The sequence below is a fragment of the Daphnia magna genome, unplaced genomic scaffold (genome assembly GCF_020631705.1).
Source record: "Daphnia magna isolate NIES unplaced genomic scaffold, ASM2063170v1.1 Dm_contigs141, whole genome shotgun sequence".
In the NCBI taxonomy this organism is placed as follows: domain Eukaryota; kingdom Metazoa; phylum Arthropoda; class Branchiopoda; order Diplostraca; family Daphniidae; genus Daphnia; species Daphnia magna.
Window position 1 is genome coordinate 19,314 of NW_025533139.1, and position 14,518 is coordinate 33,831.

Sequence of the window (14,518 nt, forward strand, 5' to 3'; positions counted from 1 at the left end):
AATTAGCAACACCGTTTTACACGCAATGAGATAGGGATACAACAAGAGCAATTTAAAAACACTTTTTACATTTTTACAACAATTGGACAATTCAAAATTAAATGCGTATCACGCTGGAATTAAGGACTGAAAAAAGTGGAAAAATTTCTTGCGTTTTGGTTAAATCTAATTTTAAAAAGGTGTGTCCGAATAAGGGGCAATGTTTCCCGAAATATTTCTCGTTTTAAGAATAGTGAGGCATAGTCAATTTTTTTCGATATCTTTAAAATTAAATAAACCGTATTGGCGTTGAACTTCAATGCTAATTTTCAAAAAATGTAAAAAAACTTTCTTGGATAAAGCCGGACTAGATTCTAAGTCCCTAATGCATTTTTCATGAATTCCGTCAAATGGTGAAAAATAACACGAAAACATCATACATAAATCGACTGCTTTTAAAATTCTGCGTCGATTGATGTAAAAACATAAACAATAAATTTTTTTATTTTTTTTTGGACAAAAATCACTGTCCGACATTAGCATCGGCTGTCTGAAATTAGCAAAGTTGGGTGTTTGTTTATATTGTTCCCATTCCGACTAAATGACCACTAAACTGGACAGACTTATAGAGGAGAGTGGGGGCAATTGAGACACAGGGCAATTGAAACAAAAATTGTTTCTCTCGCCGTATAAGAGGAATTTTCTTGAAAAAATTAGGGTCAATAGAATGAGGGGGTTTACAAGTTTAGAAAAATTTACGAGTTTTTTTATTCAAAACTTTTTAAGATATCTCGAAAAAACTGTTTTTTGTTCTCCGTCTGTTAAATTTGCGTTTTAAATTTTTTTGTTTTAACCCCTAAAACGCTACGCTTTATTAATAAAATTAGTTTCAGATGATTTGCAATTCATTTTTCTACAACTTAATGTCATTTAATTTTTCCCTGCATTCTTAAGTAATTTTAAATAATTAAATGTAACGATGACCCTATTGCAGGGCAATTGAAACACTTTGTTTATATTCCCTGTCTGCGAGTGGTTGCATTCTTTTTGCAAGTATTTGACGTAATTCATTTAAACAAATGTAAATCATCATGTTAACACAACTATAATACTTGTATTCGCTGTTTGGGATTTATTAAAAAAGCATGTTACTTAATGGTTTTTTTTTAAATTTAATTATTTAAATATTTTAAACTAAATTACGATCTACTTTAAGCATATTTTAAAAATCTGTAAATTGCATTGTACCTAATGGTAAAATTTGATCACACTAGCAGTTGTGGCTGCTGAGATATCGTGATTTTCATTTTATGTGGGTATGAAGAAGCTTCCTTATGGGAAAACCCACGTTGCAATTACGTCGACACACCGTTTCAATTGCCCTGCTACCATGGCAATTGAAACACTCGAAGCGACCTCAGTTTTTTACAATTTACTTCTATTAAAATTAATCTTTTCTCATTTAAAAAAATATCGTTTAGTAGCTGAGATAATAGGCTACAATTCTATATAATTTTTATATTAAATTTTTCAGTTTTTTTTCAAGAAATACAAAAAACCAAAAAGTGTATCAATTGCCACCACTCTCCCCTATATAATTTATAGAGCTTTTCCTGGTCTACATTTAGGTGTAATTAGTAACAGAATTTGTTCAGTCTTACCTTTAATATTTGTTTAGCCGTCTAGGTATCAGCTAGCAGAAAGTGCACTGTCTGGGTTCTTTGGCCGCAAGCAAAACGCACGGATTTTAATTAGCGTTTTTCCGTTTATTGTTGCGTTTCATAAAATGCCCTTTGGCCGAATAACGCATCCCCCCATTTAGTATGAATTTTGTCTATTAGATTTCCCAATAAACACCCTATTAGACGGATATTAATAAAAAAAAGTCGCATTTTTTTGTCCGGAATTAGAATGAAAGTGCTCCGTGTCCGAATTTGCGTTTTTACCCTAAATATGACAATCTAGTTAACGTACGCCATATTGGTTGTTGTAAGTAGTCGTGATCACGTCCCTTTGCGATGCGGTTTGATAGCAAAGGACACTAATAATTTTGTCTTCGTCAGTTCCCAAACCACTCATTGCATCGTCTATAGTCGAGCGGCATCACTATTTGGATCAAATGGCTCAACTGGAAGCAAAGTCGGTATGTCCCGTATGTGTAAGAAAATACATGTTAAACGAATTTACTCATAGTCCGATCCGTTCGAATAAAGAAGCTGAGAGTTTACTTCTCCAAAGACGATTTCAAAAGATACAACACATAAAATGATTAAGAATCTCATGGTGGAAGCTGCACAAATCCTAAGCACCGAATCTTTTTGTCTTCGTGACTGGTTCGCTATTACACCAGCCGATCCAGTTTCAGTTAAATTTATGTTGATCTCGTTGTCGAGTTATCTAAAGAAACCTAAACACATGACCACATATTGTGTTATCTTGTTTGCTAGACATAGCTGTCACCTATAAATTATTAAATACTTAATTAGATGAGTCGAGTCACGAGGTGAGGTTTTAAAAAAATATGTCCACAGCAATAAAAAACGAATTTAACTTGGGCAGTAGCCGTTATAAAACGCAAATTTTTGGCGTTATAGTATTTTTTTTTTAAAATGTTTTGTGAATTTAAGCTAGAAAACATGTTGTAGTAAGTGGCTAGGATGCTAATTCCAGATTTAAATCCCTTGAAAATTTCGTGGCTGTATCACACGGTAAACGTACCGGCTACGTAGCAAGGATCACGTAGCCTATGTTTGTTGTCGTAATATTATAAGCCGATAAAAGGCTCAATCAGGCCATTTTCGTCCCCATACATAATGTTAAGTATTTACAAGTGCAGAGAAGCAAATATTATGGTTAGGTGTTGCTTGTTGTGTCTGTGTATATATACTTTTGGAATTATTCCGTAGCTAGTTTGCTTCGTAACAGAGACTTTCGAAATTGATTGTCCGCCTGACCTGCACCATTCGTATCCAACGCTCCACAATGCAGGGACAGATTTTTTAATGTTTTTTTTAATGGTTTTTATTTTTTATTTTTTTTATGTTGCTTTTGTTTTGTTTTTTTTTTTTTTTGTTAATTTATGATAGGTCGTAAACTAAGACCACCAGGCTTTAAATTTTTCTTGACACTTAAAGTGTCTTAGAAGACGTTCAAAAAATATTGAGACTAATCACGGTTGAGCGCCGCCGGGAACTATCACCTAGGCCATGCCCGTGCCTGAAAGAAAAAGTCAGGACGTTGATTCGAACGGATTCGAATGCAACGAGCACTAAGTACGGTCACATTATTGGAGGAATGACCGTGTGCTTGGTTCGTGATTTGGAGTCACAAGTGATAGCTGCAAGCTGATATCACTCGAACCACTGTTCCAACCCGACTAAGCGAATAGTTACCTACCATACTTACCATACGAAACTTGCTTCATCAAGTCTTTTATACTGTCTCATAGATGATCCAAAAAGGCTACAGCTCATTATGGCGTCAGTTTAGCTTTAATGCTAAATTTCGCAAACACGGTGAACTAGATTGACAATAATAAAAAATGAACTTTATTCGTAACTTGCTGTGTTACTTATTATTAAGAATCTCAATTATGTTAAACAAATTTTGACACGCAAAAAATGCTACAAGAGAAACGGAAACGGTTGCACTCACGGATAGTGACTGGAACGTGTATACCAATCCCGCCATAAGACCTAGAAGTTACTCTTCGGTTGCCACCAGGTGGCATATGAGTAGCATATTTCTATGAAATCTTTTGATGGCTGTCGTTCGGTTCGTTACATTGGTGATTGGATGGAATGGAAGTGAAAATGACTAGCTGGTTGGTTACTGCAGTCAGTATGTCGTATTATGTACGTCATATTCGCAGGAGTACAGTACACATGTTTCATAGTGCAAGGGATTCGATTTTTTTTTTCTTTTTCTGTTGTTATTACGCCACACGAAGAATTTCAGATTCTAGTGCGAAAAATCTAAATTCCAGTTTTTACCTTAAGCTGAAATAAGACGCTGAATGTCGTGTGGATAATGTGATATTGATATAGAGGCGAAAGAATGATGTACATGTGATGCTATTATAGGGAAGTGACAAAGGATTTTTCATCGTTTCAAGTTTTGGAAAAGTAAACTGTTGTGTTTACTTGAGTTAAATTTAATGAAATGTAACGATAGTTAGCAATATGGTACGATGTCTTTGGTAGAGGAAATCTTTGAAATAAAATATACACTGGAAAACTTTTTGGTGAAAGAGAACATCAGAAACAATATGATAATCATGAGGGTCAAAGAATGATAACTACAACACAAATCATCCTGCATGATATCTAACAATGATTTGGTTAAAGTATTTCCTATCCAATTTTCTGTCGGATGTCTTTGATCGATAATTTGTAGGATAATACAGCTATGGCTGGAATAATTGTAAAAATTTTGACTACAGGAAAAGTTGAAGGAAGCTTTTCAGCGCAAACCATTTCATCAGTTACCAGTCGTGTTAAAAATGGTGTCAACTTCGCGCACCAATTGACGTTGGGGGTTTATTGCACCCATACAGAGGCATTTTATACCTCAACAACCGCCTTACCATCTTTATTTTTTAATTCCCCTCGTCTTATCTATCAATGTTTATTTCATTCCTTAGACATCTTCGTGAAAGTCACGCCCAGTAACGCCCAATCATAAAGCAACAATCCTAAAAAATAGCCGGAACAGCCAATTTGGATTACATGGTGATTGGCCTACCGACTAGTTGAACGAAAACTTAATTTTTGGAAGAAATAAAAATAAATAAATAATGAAGAATTGCCGGCTGTGCTTGTTTGGCATACTTTTTAGCTCCACCTATCTAGCTCGAACTTGACCGACCACCGTCCGTTACGTCTTTCTATGTCACCATGAAGTGGTCAAGCGCCCGGCAATGGGAACGAATGAACATCGAACATCCCATATCTTATAAAGTAGTTTATCCCTTTTCTCCAGTCTTTCGTTAACTTATAGCAAAGTTCAATTTTTTCGCTAGACCAACCACAGCGTGCACTCCTCAGTTATTATGTGCTTGATCTACTCATTTATACTGTGTTATTATGGGGAGGAATCGCGTTTGTGTTGTACAGATGCCAGGCCCACAAATGTTTAATTATAAAGAACAACGGCCAATAATTCGAAAAGTAAACAGTGAACATCATTTGAATTGCTATTTCCTAACAAAAAACTACTGCGTGTCTCGCGTCAGTAGCTTCCGGTATTACGCTGGTGATGGGTAACCTATCTAAATGGGTAGACCGAGAGCACAGCAATGACAGCTCAGTTTTGAAAGTATTTATCATTTTTTTCTCTAGTTTTCAGCTGTGCGACTTAGAACTCCCACATTGGTTACATGTGTCATTATTTGACAAGGTTTAGTAGAACGGAATAATTTTCCAACATTTTTGTGATCAAATACGATCGTCATTGCCTGATCATTGCAATTGTATCATGATTTTTCACGTAAAAATTTGCACGTGAGTTCTCTGAGAGTATAGCCTGTACAATTTCCGTACACCTATTATTTGGGCTCCATTCGGATACATGCTTGATTAGGCAAACATCGGAGCGCCGAGGACGTTAAAATGAAGTGCAACGCCCACGGCATTGGCATTGTATAGTTGAGCATGGATGATGAATTGAAGTGGATGAATCCACTTATCCTTCCCGTTTGTAATTGAATATCAAAGCGGAGCCGCAGTTTTTTCAGTTTGCATTTCCACCGCTAATGGCTATTTCCTAGTTTGAACCTGAAATTTCTATTTGAAGGAAATGCTCAAATATGCGGACTATAGATGTTAAAGATTTAGCTTGCCAGTTTGGATTTTAGTTATTGAGAAAATCGAAAAAAAGGTTGCGCTAAGCACTTGACTGACATGCTAGTATCCTCCAGAACTGTCAGGGTGTTGGCCCGGATCATATTGCTGTACTATATGATCCCCATCGTAACATCAGCTGATAGCTCTTACCTCTCTATTCAGTCTTGCATAGGAATGGTCGGCCAGTCCCATACCAACGCTTGACATTTCGAGTTGTAATTGCTTACAGACTCCTGGTTACTAGCAATCCCACATTGGGAGGGTGCCACCATACCCAGTCATTTCAAGTGCCGCTACATTTAGAAATGCACGTAACCATTATATACTGTGAATCGGATCACCAAACAGCGTTGATAACGCAAGCGTGCATTTTTCGTCGTAAAAATAGCTTTCATTTAAATTCTGTGAAACTTTTACACAATTTCATAAATGAACAATATTGGGAAAATAGGGACGAATAACATTAAACGTTTTTATAAAACAAATAAAATGAATTAAGCAATTTAAATTTCTAATTATTATCTAGCACTCACGAATTTGGGTGTGGCATCACGCATCAACATCGTTAATGATATGCAAGATTCTTCCATATCACCTTGCGGCCGATATTGGCATTAAAGAGTTCATCCATCAGCTAGATATTATTCCAGTTTCGAGGGAAAAAAGTTAAAGCCAATCTAGGATCGTCATTACTTAATTCTGGCATCTATACAGTTAATCCCGCAATTCCGATCTTAACATCGCGTCTAGTCATTAAAGTACATATTCACTTTTTTCCTTCAAACTGTTGAAAATTGAAGTAAAGGCAGGTGCACAAGAGCTGCCGAACAGACTCAAATGGGAGCCATATAGTATATGAACCCGTTCGGGAAGGTCTTACCTCTCTATTCAGTCTTGGTTGGAGCTTAAACAGTTCGGAAACTGAAACGGACACAATTACTTCCAACTACTTCAAAAAAATAACACTAATGGAGTATTGGCTACCTTCCCATTAGGAAACTCCCTTTCTTCCCAATCTCATCTTGAAACTTCTTTTCTCGGCGCGAAAGTTGCAATCTATACACAAGTGAGTGGTCAGTAATCAAGTGTAGAATGTAGTCATGGCACGTTATGCTGGACTCGTTTTATTTAAAACAATCAAATCTGGTACGTTTCAAATGTTTTGAAGACGGATTTGCCGACGGAGCTGACCTTGAGTAATAGTGTCAATATCGGCCGCACGGCTATCGATGCCATGTAAACTCAACTTGCATGCTCATAAGCAAAGTCGTTTTATAACTTAACATTCAAACATATCATCTTTGTTTCTTTACAGATAAAGAAAGATAAAGTTAAAGAATAAAGTTCACTGTTTCGTTTGCAAATTTGTTAATATAATTATAAAACTATACCATTATCCTACCGGCTGGCATGGCAGCCGCAGGATACGTGGTACTCTCGTGGTGCTCTCGTCGTACAGGTGTGGGTCCGCCGTTCACATCTCACGAGACCGTCACGGTTCCCAATGAGTGGAGTTTTCCTCTGGTGCGTCCTATGCTACGCTTTAGTGAAGTTCCACTACCTCTGACTACGCTATTACGGAGCCCTGCAACCGGCATTCGGCCTGTCGTAATGGCTAGCATTCACGTAGTGGGACATTGCACGTCACATGCATATCGGAAATACAAATTCATGTAGATAAGTAGTGTAAGTGAAGTGAAGTGTTATTTTCTTTTTTTGATCAGATAACGGAAATAATCAGATTGAGGACGTCGAAGAGATACTCCCTTTCTCTCAATTCCTTTTTCTTTGTTTTTGTTTTTTTTTTTTCTCCTCTCTTAATGTTCCCTTTGTTCTTTGGCACAAAATGTTTTGTTTAAATAGGACTCATCCGACAGCTTTTTATCCACCACTTAGCCTTGGCGCTCTTATTCACACATAACAACATATCAACTGTAACCTTAACTCATGAAAGGGTTAATCGAAAATCCCGCTTATAATTTGGCTTGAGCGGATAAACAGCGCATTGAATTTGAGAATAGCTACCCTAACCGGAACGCTCACAGAGGAAGACCAATTGAACTTGTTACTTGCTATCTTTGAAGACACGCAACTTTGCTTTACCATTCAGTAAATGGAAAACCTAAATCACGGTGAATCACCATTGTTAAACCAGTAATGAACGCACGCCACTAAAGTAATCTAAACTCTATTTTCCAGAAAAAATTTCGAAGCTGGCAGAGACGATCAATTCCAATGTATTTTGATTTTGACTTAGAGCAGTTAGAAGACATCTTGAGCTGTTCAAAACAACGAGTTAAAGTTGTTCAAAAACAAATTTAAATTTAAATAAAAACGAAAAAGAGCCCTTCAGGTACCTTGCAAACGCATGTAGTTGACAATTTTCGAATATCGATATTTATCGATGAATTACTATTCAGTAAATATGATAATTTATCGTCAACCTGTGAGTCGTTTACACGTTTAGTTTCATTTCTAACTGACAGATGGTACCAATTTCTTAACCACAGACCTGTGGAGTTGTGGAAGAAAGGGGAAAGGCTTTGACAAGTGAGGGCGTCAGTTTCACAGCGGAAGTTGTATACAATCGTGTATCCAATGGCAACTTTTACAGAGAACTTGCGAACAAAACTACAGTCCACGTTGAACGCCGTGCATTGCGTAAGGTTTTTTTTTTCGTTGAGTTATTTAGTTTTAGTGATTTTTGCCATAGTAGTCATAGCGTAGTAAGGATTCACTATAGAGGTCCCTTACAAGTTAGAAGTGATTGCTTTGACTAGAATCATCATTAAACTGGGTGTCTCAGTTTTCCCATATTCTGGCAAAAATCAACCTCCAAAATTTGGAGATTATGAAGCTCAAAGACATTGGATGGAAATTACGGTTAACTTACCCATACAGGATTGGTAGGTTTGATGTCGAGATAGGTTGGCTGATATTATTCATAGGATATCCAGCTCATCAGGTATAGAAATACAACAGACACTAATTTATTGTACTGCAGACTGGATTACCCTCCTCTCACAGCATATCAAAGCTACCTAACTGGATTGGTGGCTAAGAAAATCAACCAAGACTATGTTAAACTCCATGTGTCCTGGGGATTTGAAAACTTTGACAACCAACATTTCATGAGGATGTCCGTCCTTGTGTCTGATTGTCTTTTCTTTGTCAGTGCACTTTATTTTTACATTAGAAGCTTGAAGATGAGTAATAAGTACAAATGGGTTTTCTTTGCTTTGTACTCACACCCTGGACTTACCCTTATAGATTATGGTCATTTTCAGTACAATTGTGTTTCGTTGGGGTTGACCTTGTGGGCAATCATTTTTGTTTCTCAGGGAAAGAATGTGTTAGCAGCAATTGCCTTTTCAGCTGCCTTAAACTTTAAGCAGATGGAGTTGTATCATGCAATACCTATCTTCTTCTATTTGCTGGCTTCCTGTCAACCTAAAGGTTCCTCACTTCCCTCCCAACTAAAGAATTTGGTCCAGATTGGCGCTGCCACAGTGGCGACCTTTGCAATCATTTGGTATCCATTTCTTCAAATTCATGATGGGCTTTTACAGCAAGTCATCGTCAGAATCTTTATTCCTTTTCAGCGTGGAATCTTTGAAGACTATGTCGCCAATTTTTGGTGCACACTAAATGTTGTGATCAAAATCAAAAGACTATTAAACCCAACCTCAATCGCCTCGGGAACTATCACCTAGGTCATGCCCGTGCCTGAAAGAAAAAGTCAGGACGTTGATTCGAACGGATTCGAATGCAACGAGCACTAAGTACGGTCACATTATTGGAGGAATGACCGTGTGCTTGGTTCGTGATTTGGAGTCACAAGTGATAGCTGCAAGCTGATATCACTCGAACCACTGTACCAACCCGACTAAGCGAATACTTACCTACCATACTTACCATACGAAACTTGCTTCATCAAGTCTTTTATACTGTCTCATAGATGATCCAAAAAGGCTACAGCTCATTATGGCGTCAGTTTAGCTTTAATGCTAAATTTCGCAAAGACGGTGAACTAGATTGACAATAATAAAAAATGAACTTTATTCGTAACTTGCTGTGTTACTTATTATTAAGAATCTCAATTATGCTAAACAAATTTTGACACGCAAAAAATGCTACAAGAGAAACGGAAACGGTTGCACTCACGGATCGTGACTGGAACGTGTATACCAATCCCGCCATAAGACCTAGAAGTTACTCTTCGGTTGCCACCAGGTGGCATATGAGTAGTGTTACCGAGTTGCCATGGCAACTCGGCCGGGCTTCGCGCGCGCCTTTAATTACCCCCCCTTTTTTTCATCTATTGTTTCTCTAATTCGCGCATCTCGTTTCCTTTGTTTTTGCGTAAGCGATCGGATGACGTTTATTAACGAGGCAGTCACGTTTTTGCAACGGTAGCGTATGGTCGCCATTTTTGTCACCTCATTTATTTTTATTTCGCCTGCGTCTTAAAGTTTAATACAAGTTCTTGCGCCCTGCCCGTTCGGTTTTGATCGTTGTTTCGCATCCCTTTTCGAACGATCGTTATCTTACGGTTAGTTTACAACATTTTTGGTGCCGAAACCCGGGAAGATTCGACCCTGGTAACTTTAACGCAACATTCGTTTTTCGACATTCATTCTCGCTATTCGTTTTTCGCCATTCGTTCTCGTCATTGGGTATTCGTCGTTCATTTTCGTCACTGGATATTTCTTTTGTGCCTTTGTCTCTTTACATCCCAACGCTGAATCAACCGCCAGCCCAGGAGGGGTAACGGTCAGAGTTCCCGGATTTTGAGCAAAAGCTTTCTTTACGTGCCAGTGTTTAAGTGGTTCTCCAAGCCTTTCTTTTTTCATTCCGAGCATCGTGTCCACTCTCTTGAATTCATCATGGCTACTCAAGATGAGCTTCGTGATGCTGATTTGATCGTTGCTGCTCCTAATGCTGTTATTCGAGGCCTTTCGCCGACTCGTTCGTTCGCCTCGGATTCGACAAGTCGTCTCGATCCTGCAACCTTGATCAGCAAACGTTCCCATCATCGAAGAAATTTCACCCGCAACGTGAATAAAGTCAAGACGGTGATTCACGAGACAGGTCCTTCCATCTACTCAAACGATCTCATCACGAAGGCCAACGATCATTATGAGCAATGTATGTATTACCATCATCGTTATTGTGCAAAATTGGGTGTCACCGACGACACTTGGTTGGAGAATTTGCGTCATGATTATAATACGGCCAGAGTTGCCACGAGCGCGCTTGATTTTTAAGCGCGCACACGCTCACGCTTAAATTTTTAAGCGGCGCACAACTCAACTAAAAATGAGTTGTGCGGCGCACAGCTCAAAAAATAATGAGCGGCGCACGCTCATCTTCCCGCTTAAACTTGTCAGCGCCACCAAGCGCATTCCACAGGAAGTCATTGTACTTTGACTTGTAGTTGTAGCAAACTAGTCGTGACTGAACAATGGCAGATGAAACGTTTGACCAGGAGCTTCCTGAAAACGATAGTGAAACTGAAAATACAGCCCAAGTTGAAACTGCAAGTGGAAATGTGAGGTAAGTAAAAAGTGCAAGCCACGTTTAACATGTACTGCACAGATATTTGGAAGCTATTTTGAAATATTTCCCACTGCTAACATTTTCTGTTTGTAGTATTTCTGACAGTGACAGCAGTAAAGTACAACTTCCATCAGAGTTTTTTGAATATATGGGTGATTCGAAAGACAAAAAAGCTGGTTTGTATAAATGCCTCTTCAAAGGCTGTAAGCTAAAGACGAAAAAAGATGGGACACCAAAGTATCTCGTAGTCAAGAATGATTCAAGGTGCAATGGAAAGCGTCATTTTCTGGTAAGGAATTGGTACTAATGCTATAGGAATTGCAAATACTATATTGTTGTTGTTTCACTAGGCCCATGATCCCAACAATGAACTTGGACTAAAAGAGAAGTGGAATTTGGCTGTTGTCAAGATGACTGGTAAAAACAAAATTTCAACTGTGGATCGTGCTCCAACTAGTCTGCATATTCTCAGACAATCAGACTTTGATAAATAGGTATTGGTAAAAATAATTAGCAGTTCAAAATTTTGTTCTCGATATTTATAACTTATTTCTTTATTCTTAGCATTTCCTCATCATGGATGGAATACCTCTTCATGAAGTTGAAAATGAAGGATTCAAGTTACTTATGTCTAAAGCAGCTCCTCATTTAAAGATATATGGACGAACGTTCTACACCATGTTACTTAAAAAAGAATTTGCTAGCAGACAACAGCAACTCAAACAAGTATTACTTAATTGTAGTGATGCTGCCACTACCATAGATGCGTGGACGTGCAGTAGAAGATCGTACTTAGGCGAAACCGTTCATTGGTTTGACAAGGCCAGCGTGAAACGACAGAGTGCCTGCCTTGTGTAAGGAGGGGGAATGAAAATAGTTTTCCTCACTTTTAATATTGAATATGGGGAATAGTTGTGTGTGATGATGGTGAGTTTATTGTTGCACAGAGTTTTTGGCAAAGACCGAGATAACAGTTAACAAGACGAGTCCGATTTAAAGAGACTTACTGATGAAGACTGCAGAAGACTGCAAAAGAGACTGACACAAGACTGACACAAGACTGATACAAGACTGACTCAAGACTGACTGAAGACTGACTGAAGACTGACTGAAGACTGACTGACAATCGGGGAAAAGGGCAACATTTATACGAAGGAGCAAGGTCACTTAGGGTCAGGTGTCGCAAAGGGAATTAATATTTTGTGTGTAAATGTAACACCTATGTGGAGAATTCACACGTTTGAAGGCCAGGTAGAAGGGAGATTGGAGGCCGGAGCCATCGGTAGATGACCTATCGGTGGAAGAGGGGAAAAGGGCTGTAAGCGTGGGAAAGGAGAAAGGGATGTAAGGAACGCGGCTGACCGTTCCTTACACTTGCATGCCGTCGCATAAAAGGACGCCACACGCATGACGTTTTGGCAAAACTGATCGAATCAATTCATGAAGAATACCAAATAACGGATAAATTGCGTGGGTCAACGACAGACAACGGTTCCAACTTCCTGAAATGTTTTCGTGAAAAGGGTGCTTCATCTACGCTTCCGAATTATGAAGAAGAGGACAATCAAGATTACTATGACGATTCTGAGGATGAAGAGATGGTTTATTTTGAAATCGGAGAGATATTGAATGACCATTCAGGAGACACACTATTGAGAAACGAAAATTTGACACTACCTGTGCACTGACGGTGTGCTTGCCACCTACTCAGTTTAGTTTCAAAAACCGATGTCCAAAAAATCCAAGACTACCTATTCGAACAATTAAGATCAACTGTTTTCGAGAAACTTCAGAAGATATGGAATAAGCAAAATTCCAGTTCTTTGAATTCTGACATTATAGTGCGGCACTTAGGTAAACTCTTCGTTGTTCGAAACGACACGCGTTGGAATTCCGAGTACAATGCTGTAAGCTGTTTTGTTCGATTATTGAAGAAGAAAAACCGTGCATTGAAGAAGCTTTTTGAAGAACTAAAGCTTGATTTCATAACACCAAATGAAGAACAATTTTTAAAAGAGTACGTTGTCGTAATGAAACCTATGTGCGATTCCTTGGATATATTACAGGCTGACAAACATGTTGGAATGGGGTATTTATTACCAACTCTTACTGTGTTGCGAAAGAAGTTGATGTCTTTTACGGATGACACTTCTATTACTCTTTGCCAGGCTTTAGTCAATAGTCTATTGGATGCGATTCATTTTCGGTAAGTTTATTGTTCTTATAATAACGATTGTTGTGTCGTATTCAGAACGTTTGTGTATTTCATTAGGTTCGACAAAATGTTCACTGACAACGAACTTCGACTAGCAACGATAACGAATCCCATGTTTAAGCTCTCGTGGCTAGAAAAAGATGAAGATATTGAACGTGCAAAAAGTTTGCTAACTTGTGAATATAATCGTCTTAAGGGCATCGTACAAGAGGCTTCTTCGTAAGTATATCTAGTATTTAAAACATAAAACCTACTAATTAATCCACTTGAAATTAATTTACAGATCAGATGAAAGCAGTGACTGTTCTTCATCTTCTCTATCTGGCCCAAGCCCAATAAAGCAACGAAAGAAGAATTTTTTTGCGTCAATCACCAAAAAACGAAGAAATAAGCGATGTGATGATGAGGTCGACAACTACCTCAATTTGTGTGACAGCTTGGATAAACTGTGTGACTATCCAATTATCCAACAAATTTATAAGTAAGTAGATAAAGTGCTGATTTTTATACACACTGTTGTAAGGATTCTTATTTTTATTTTTAAAAGACGCTATAACGTGACACTGCCCTCTTCTGCATCAGTGGAAAGACTTTTCAGCCAAGGAGGTCTGATTTACTCTGCCAGACGTATGAAAATGACTGACATACACTTCGAGATGTTACTGTTCTTAAAAGTGAACAACAAGACTTTCAAAGACTGGTGACATTGGTTAGGTTTTGATTACGCGATTGACAGACTAATATATCAGTGATCTTCTGAACTTCTCCTACTTTGCTTATAATTTTTATTCAAATTAAGAATCTTATTATTTTATCTGGAGGCTTGTTCAAGGTGTGTATAACAAGACATGCAATCAGTCCTGCTTCTTCACATTCTAGTTGGAGGCTTGACTGTTTCATTAAGTCTATATCCTTCTCCTGA

General features: G+C 38.1%; 2 protein-coding genes across 2 annotated transcripts; both read left to right on the forward strand.

Annotated features, from left to right (window-relative positions):
* Positions 1-9,549: 9,549 nt before the first annotated feature.
* LOC116933262 lies at positions 9,550-12,092 on the forward strand. Its single transcript, XM_045167132.1, has 4 exons — positions 9,550-11,378; positions 11,475-11,670; positions 11,732-11,875; positions 11,946-12,092. The coding sequence occupies exons 1-3, from the start codon at positions 11,287-11,289 to the stop codon at positions 11,873-11,875; spliced, it is 432 nt and encodes a 143-aa protein (XP_045023067.1). The 5' UTR covers positions 9,550-11,286; the 3' UTR covers positions 11,946-12,092.
* Positions 12,093-12,605: 513 nt separating this feature from the next.
* LOC116927472 lies at positions 12,606-14,357 on the forward strand. Its single transcript, XM_045167131.1, has 4 exons — positions 12,606-13,587; positions 13,654-13,815; positions 13,880-14,077; positions 14,144-14,357. Exons 1-4 carry the CDS (start codon positions 13,412-13,414, stop codon positions 14,298-14,300), a joined length of 693 nt encoding a protein of 230 aa, XP_045023066.1. The 5' UTR covers positions 12,606-13,411; the 3' UTR covers positions 14,301-14,357.
* The last annotated feature ends 161 nt before the right edge of the window (positions 14,358-14,518 follow it).

Excerpts from the sequence above, each read along its gene's own strand:
- LOC116933262 (XM_045167132.1), top strand. The coding sequence starts at position 11,287 with ATGGCAGATGAAACGTTTGACCAGGAGCTTCCTGAAAACGATAGTGAA. Across the intron at positions 11,379-11,474 it reads ACTGCAAGTGGAAATGTGAG|TATTTCTGACAGTGACAGCA; the intron begins GTAAGTAAAAAG and ends TTCTGTTTGTAG. Across the intron at positions 11,671-11,731 it reads ATGGAAAGCGTCATTTTCTG|GCCCATGATCCCAACAATGA; the intron begins GTAAGGAATTGG and ends TTGTTTCACTAG.
- LOC116927472 (XM_045167131.1), top strand. The coding sequence starts at position 13,412 with ATGAAACCTATGTGCGATTCCTTGGATATATTACAGGCTGACAAACAT. Across the intron at positions 13,816-13,879 it reads ATCGTACAAGAGGCTTCTTC|ATCAGATGAAAGCAGTGACT; the intron begins GTAAGTATATCT and ends ATTAATTTACAG. Across the intron at positions 14,078-14,143 it reads ATTATCCAACAAATTTATAA|ACGCTATAACGTGACACTGC; the intron begins GTAAGTAGATAA and ends TATTTTTAAAAG.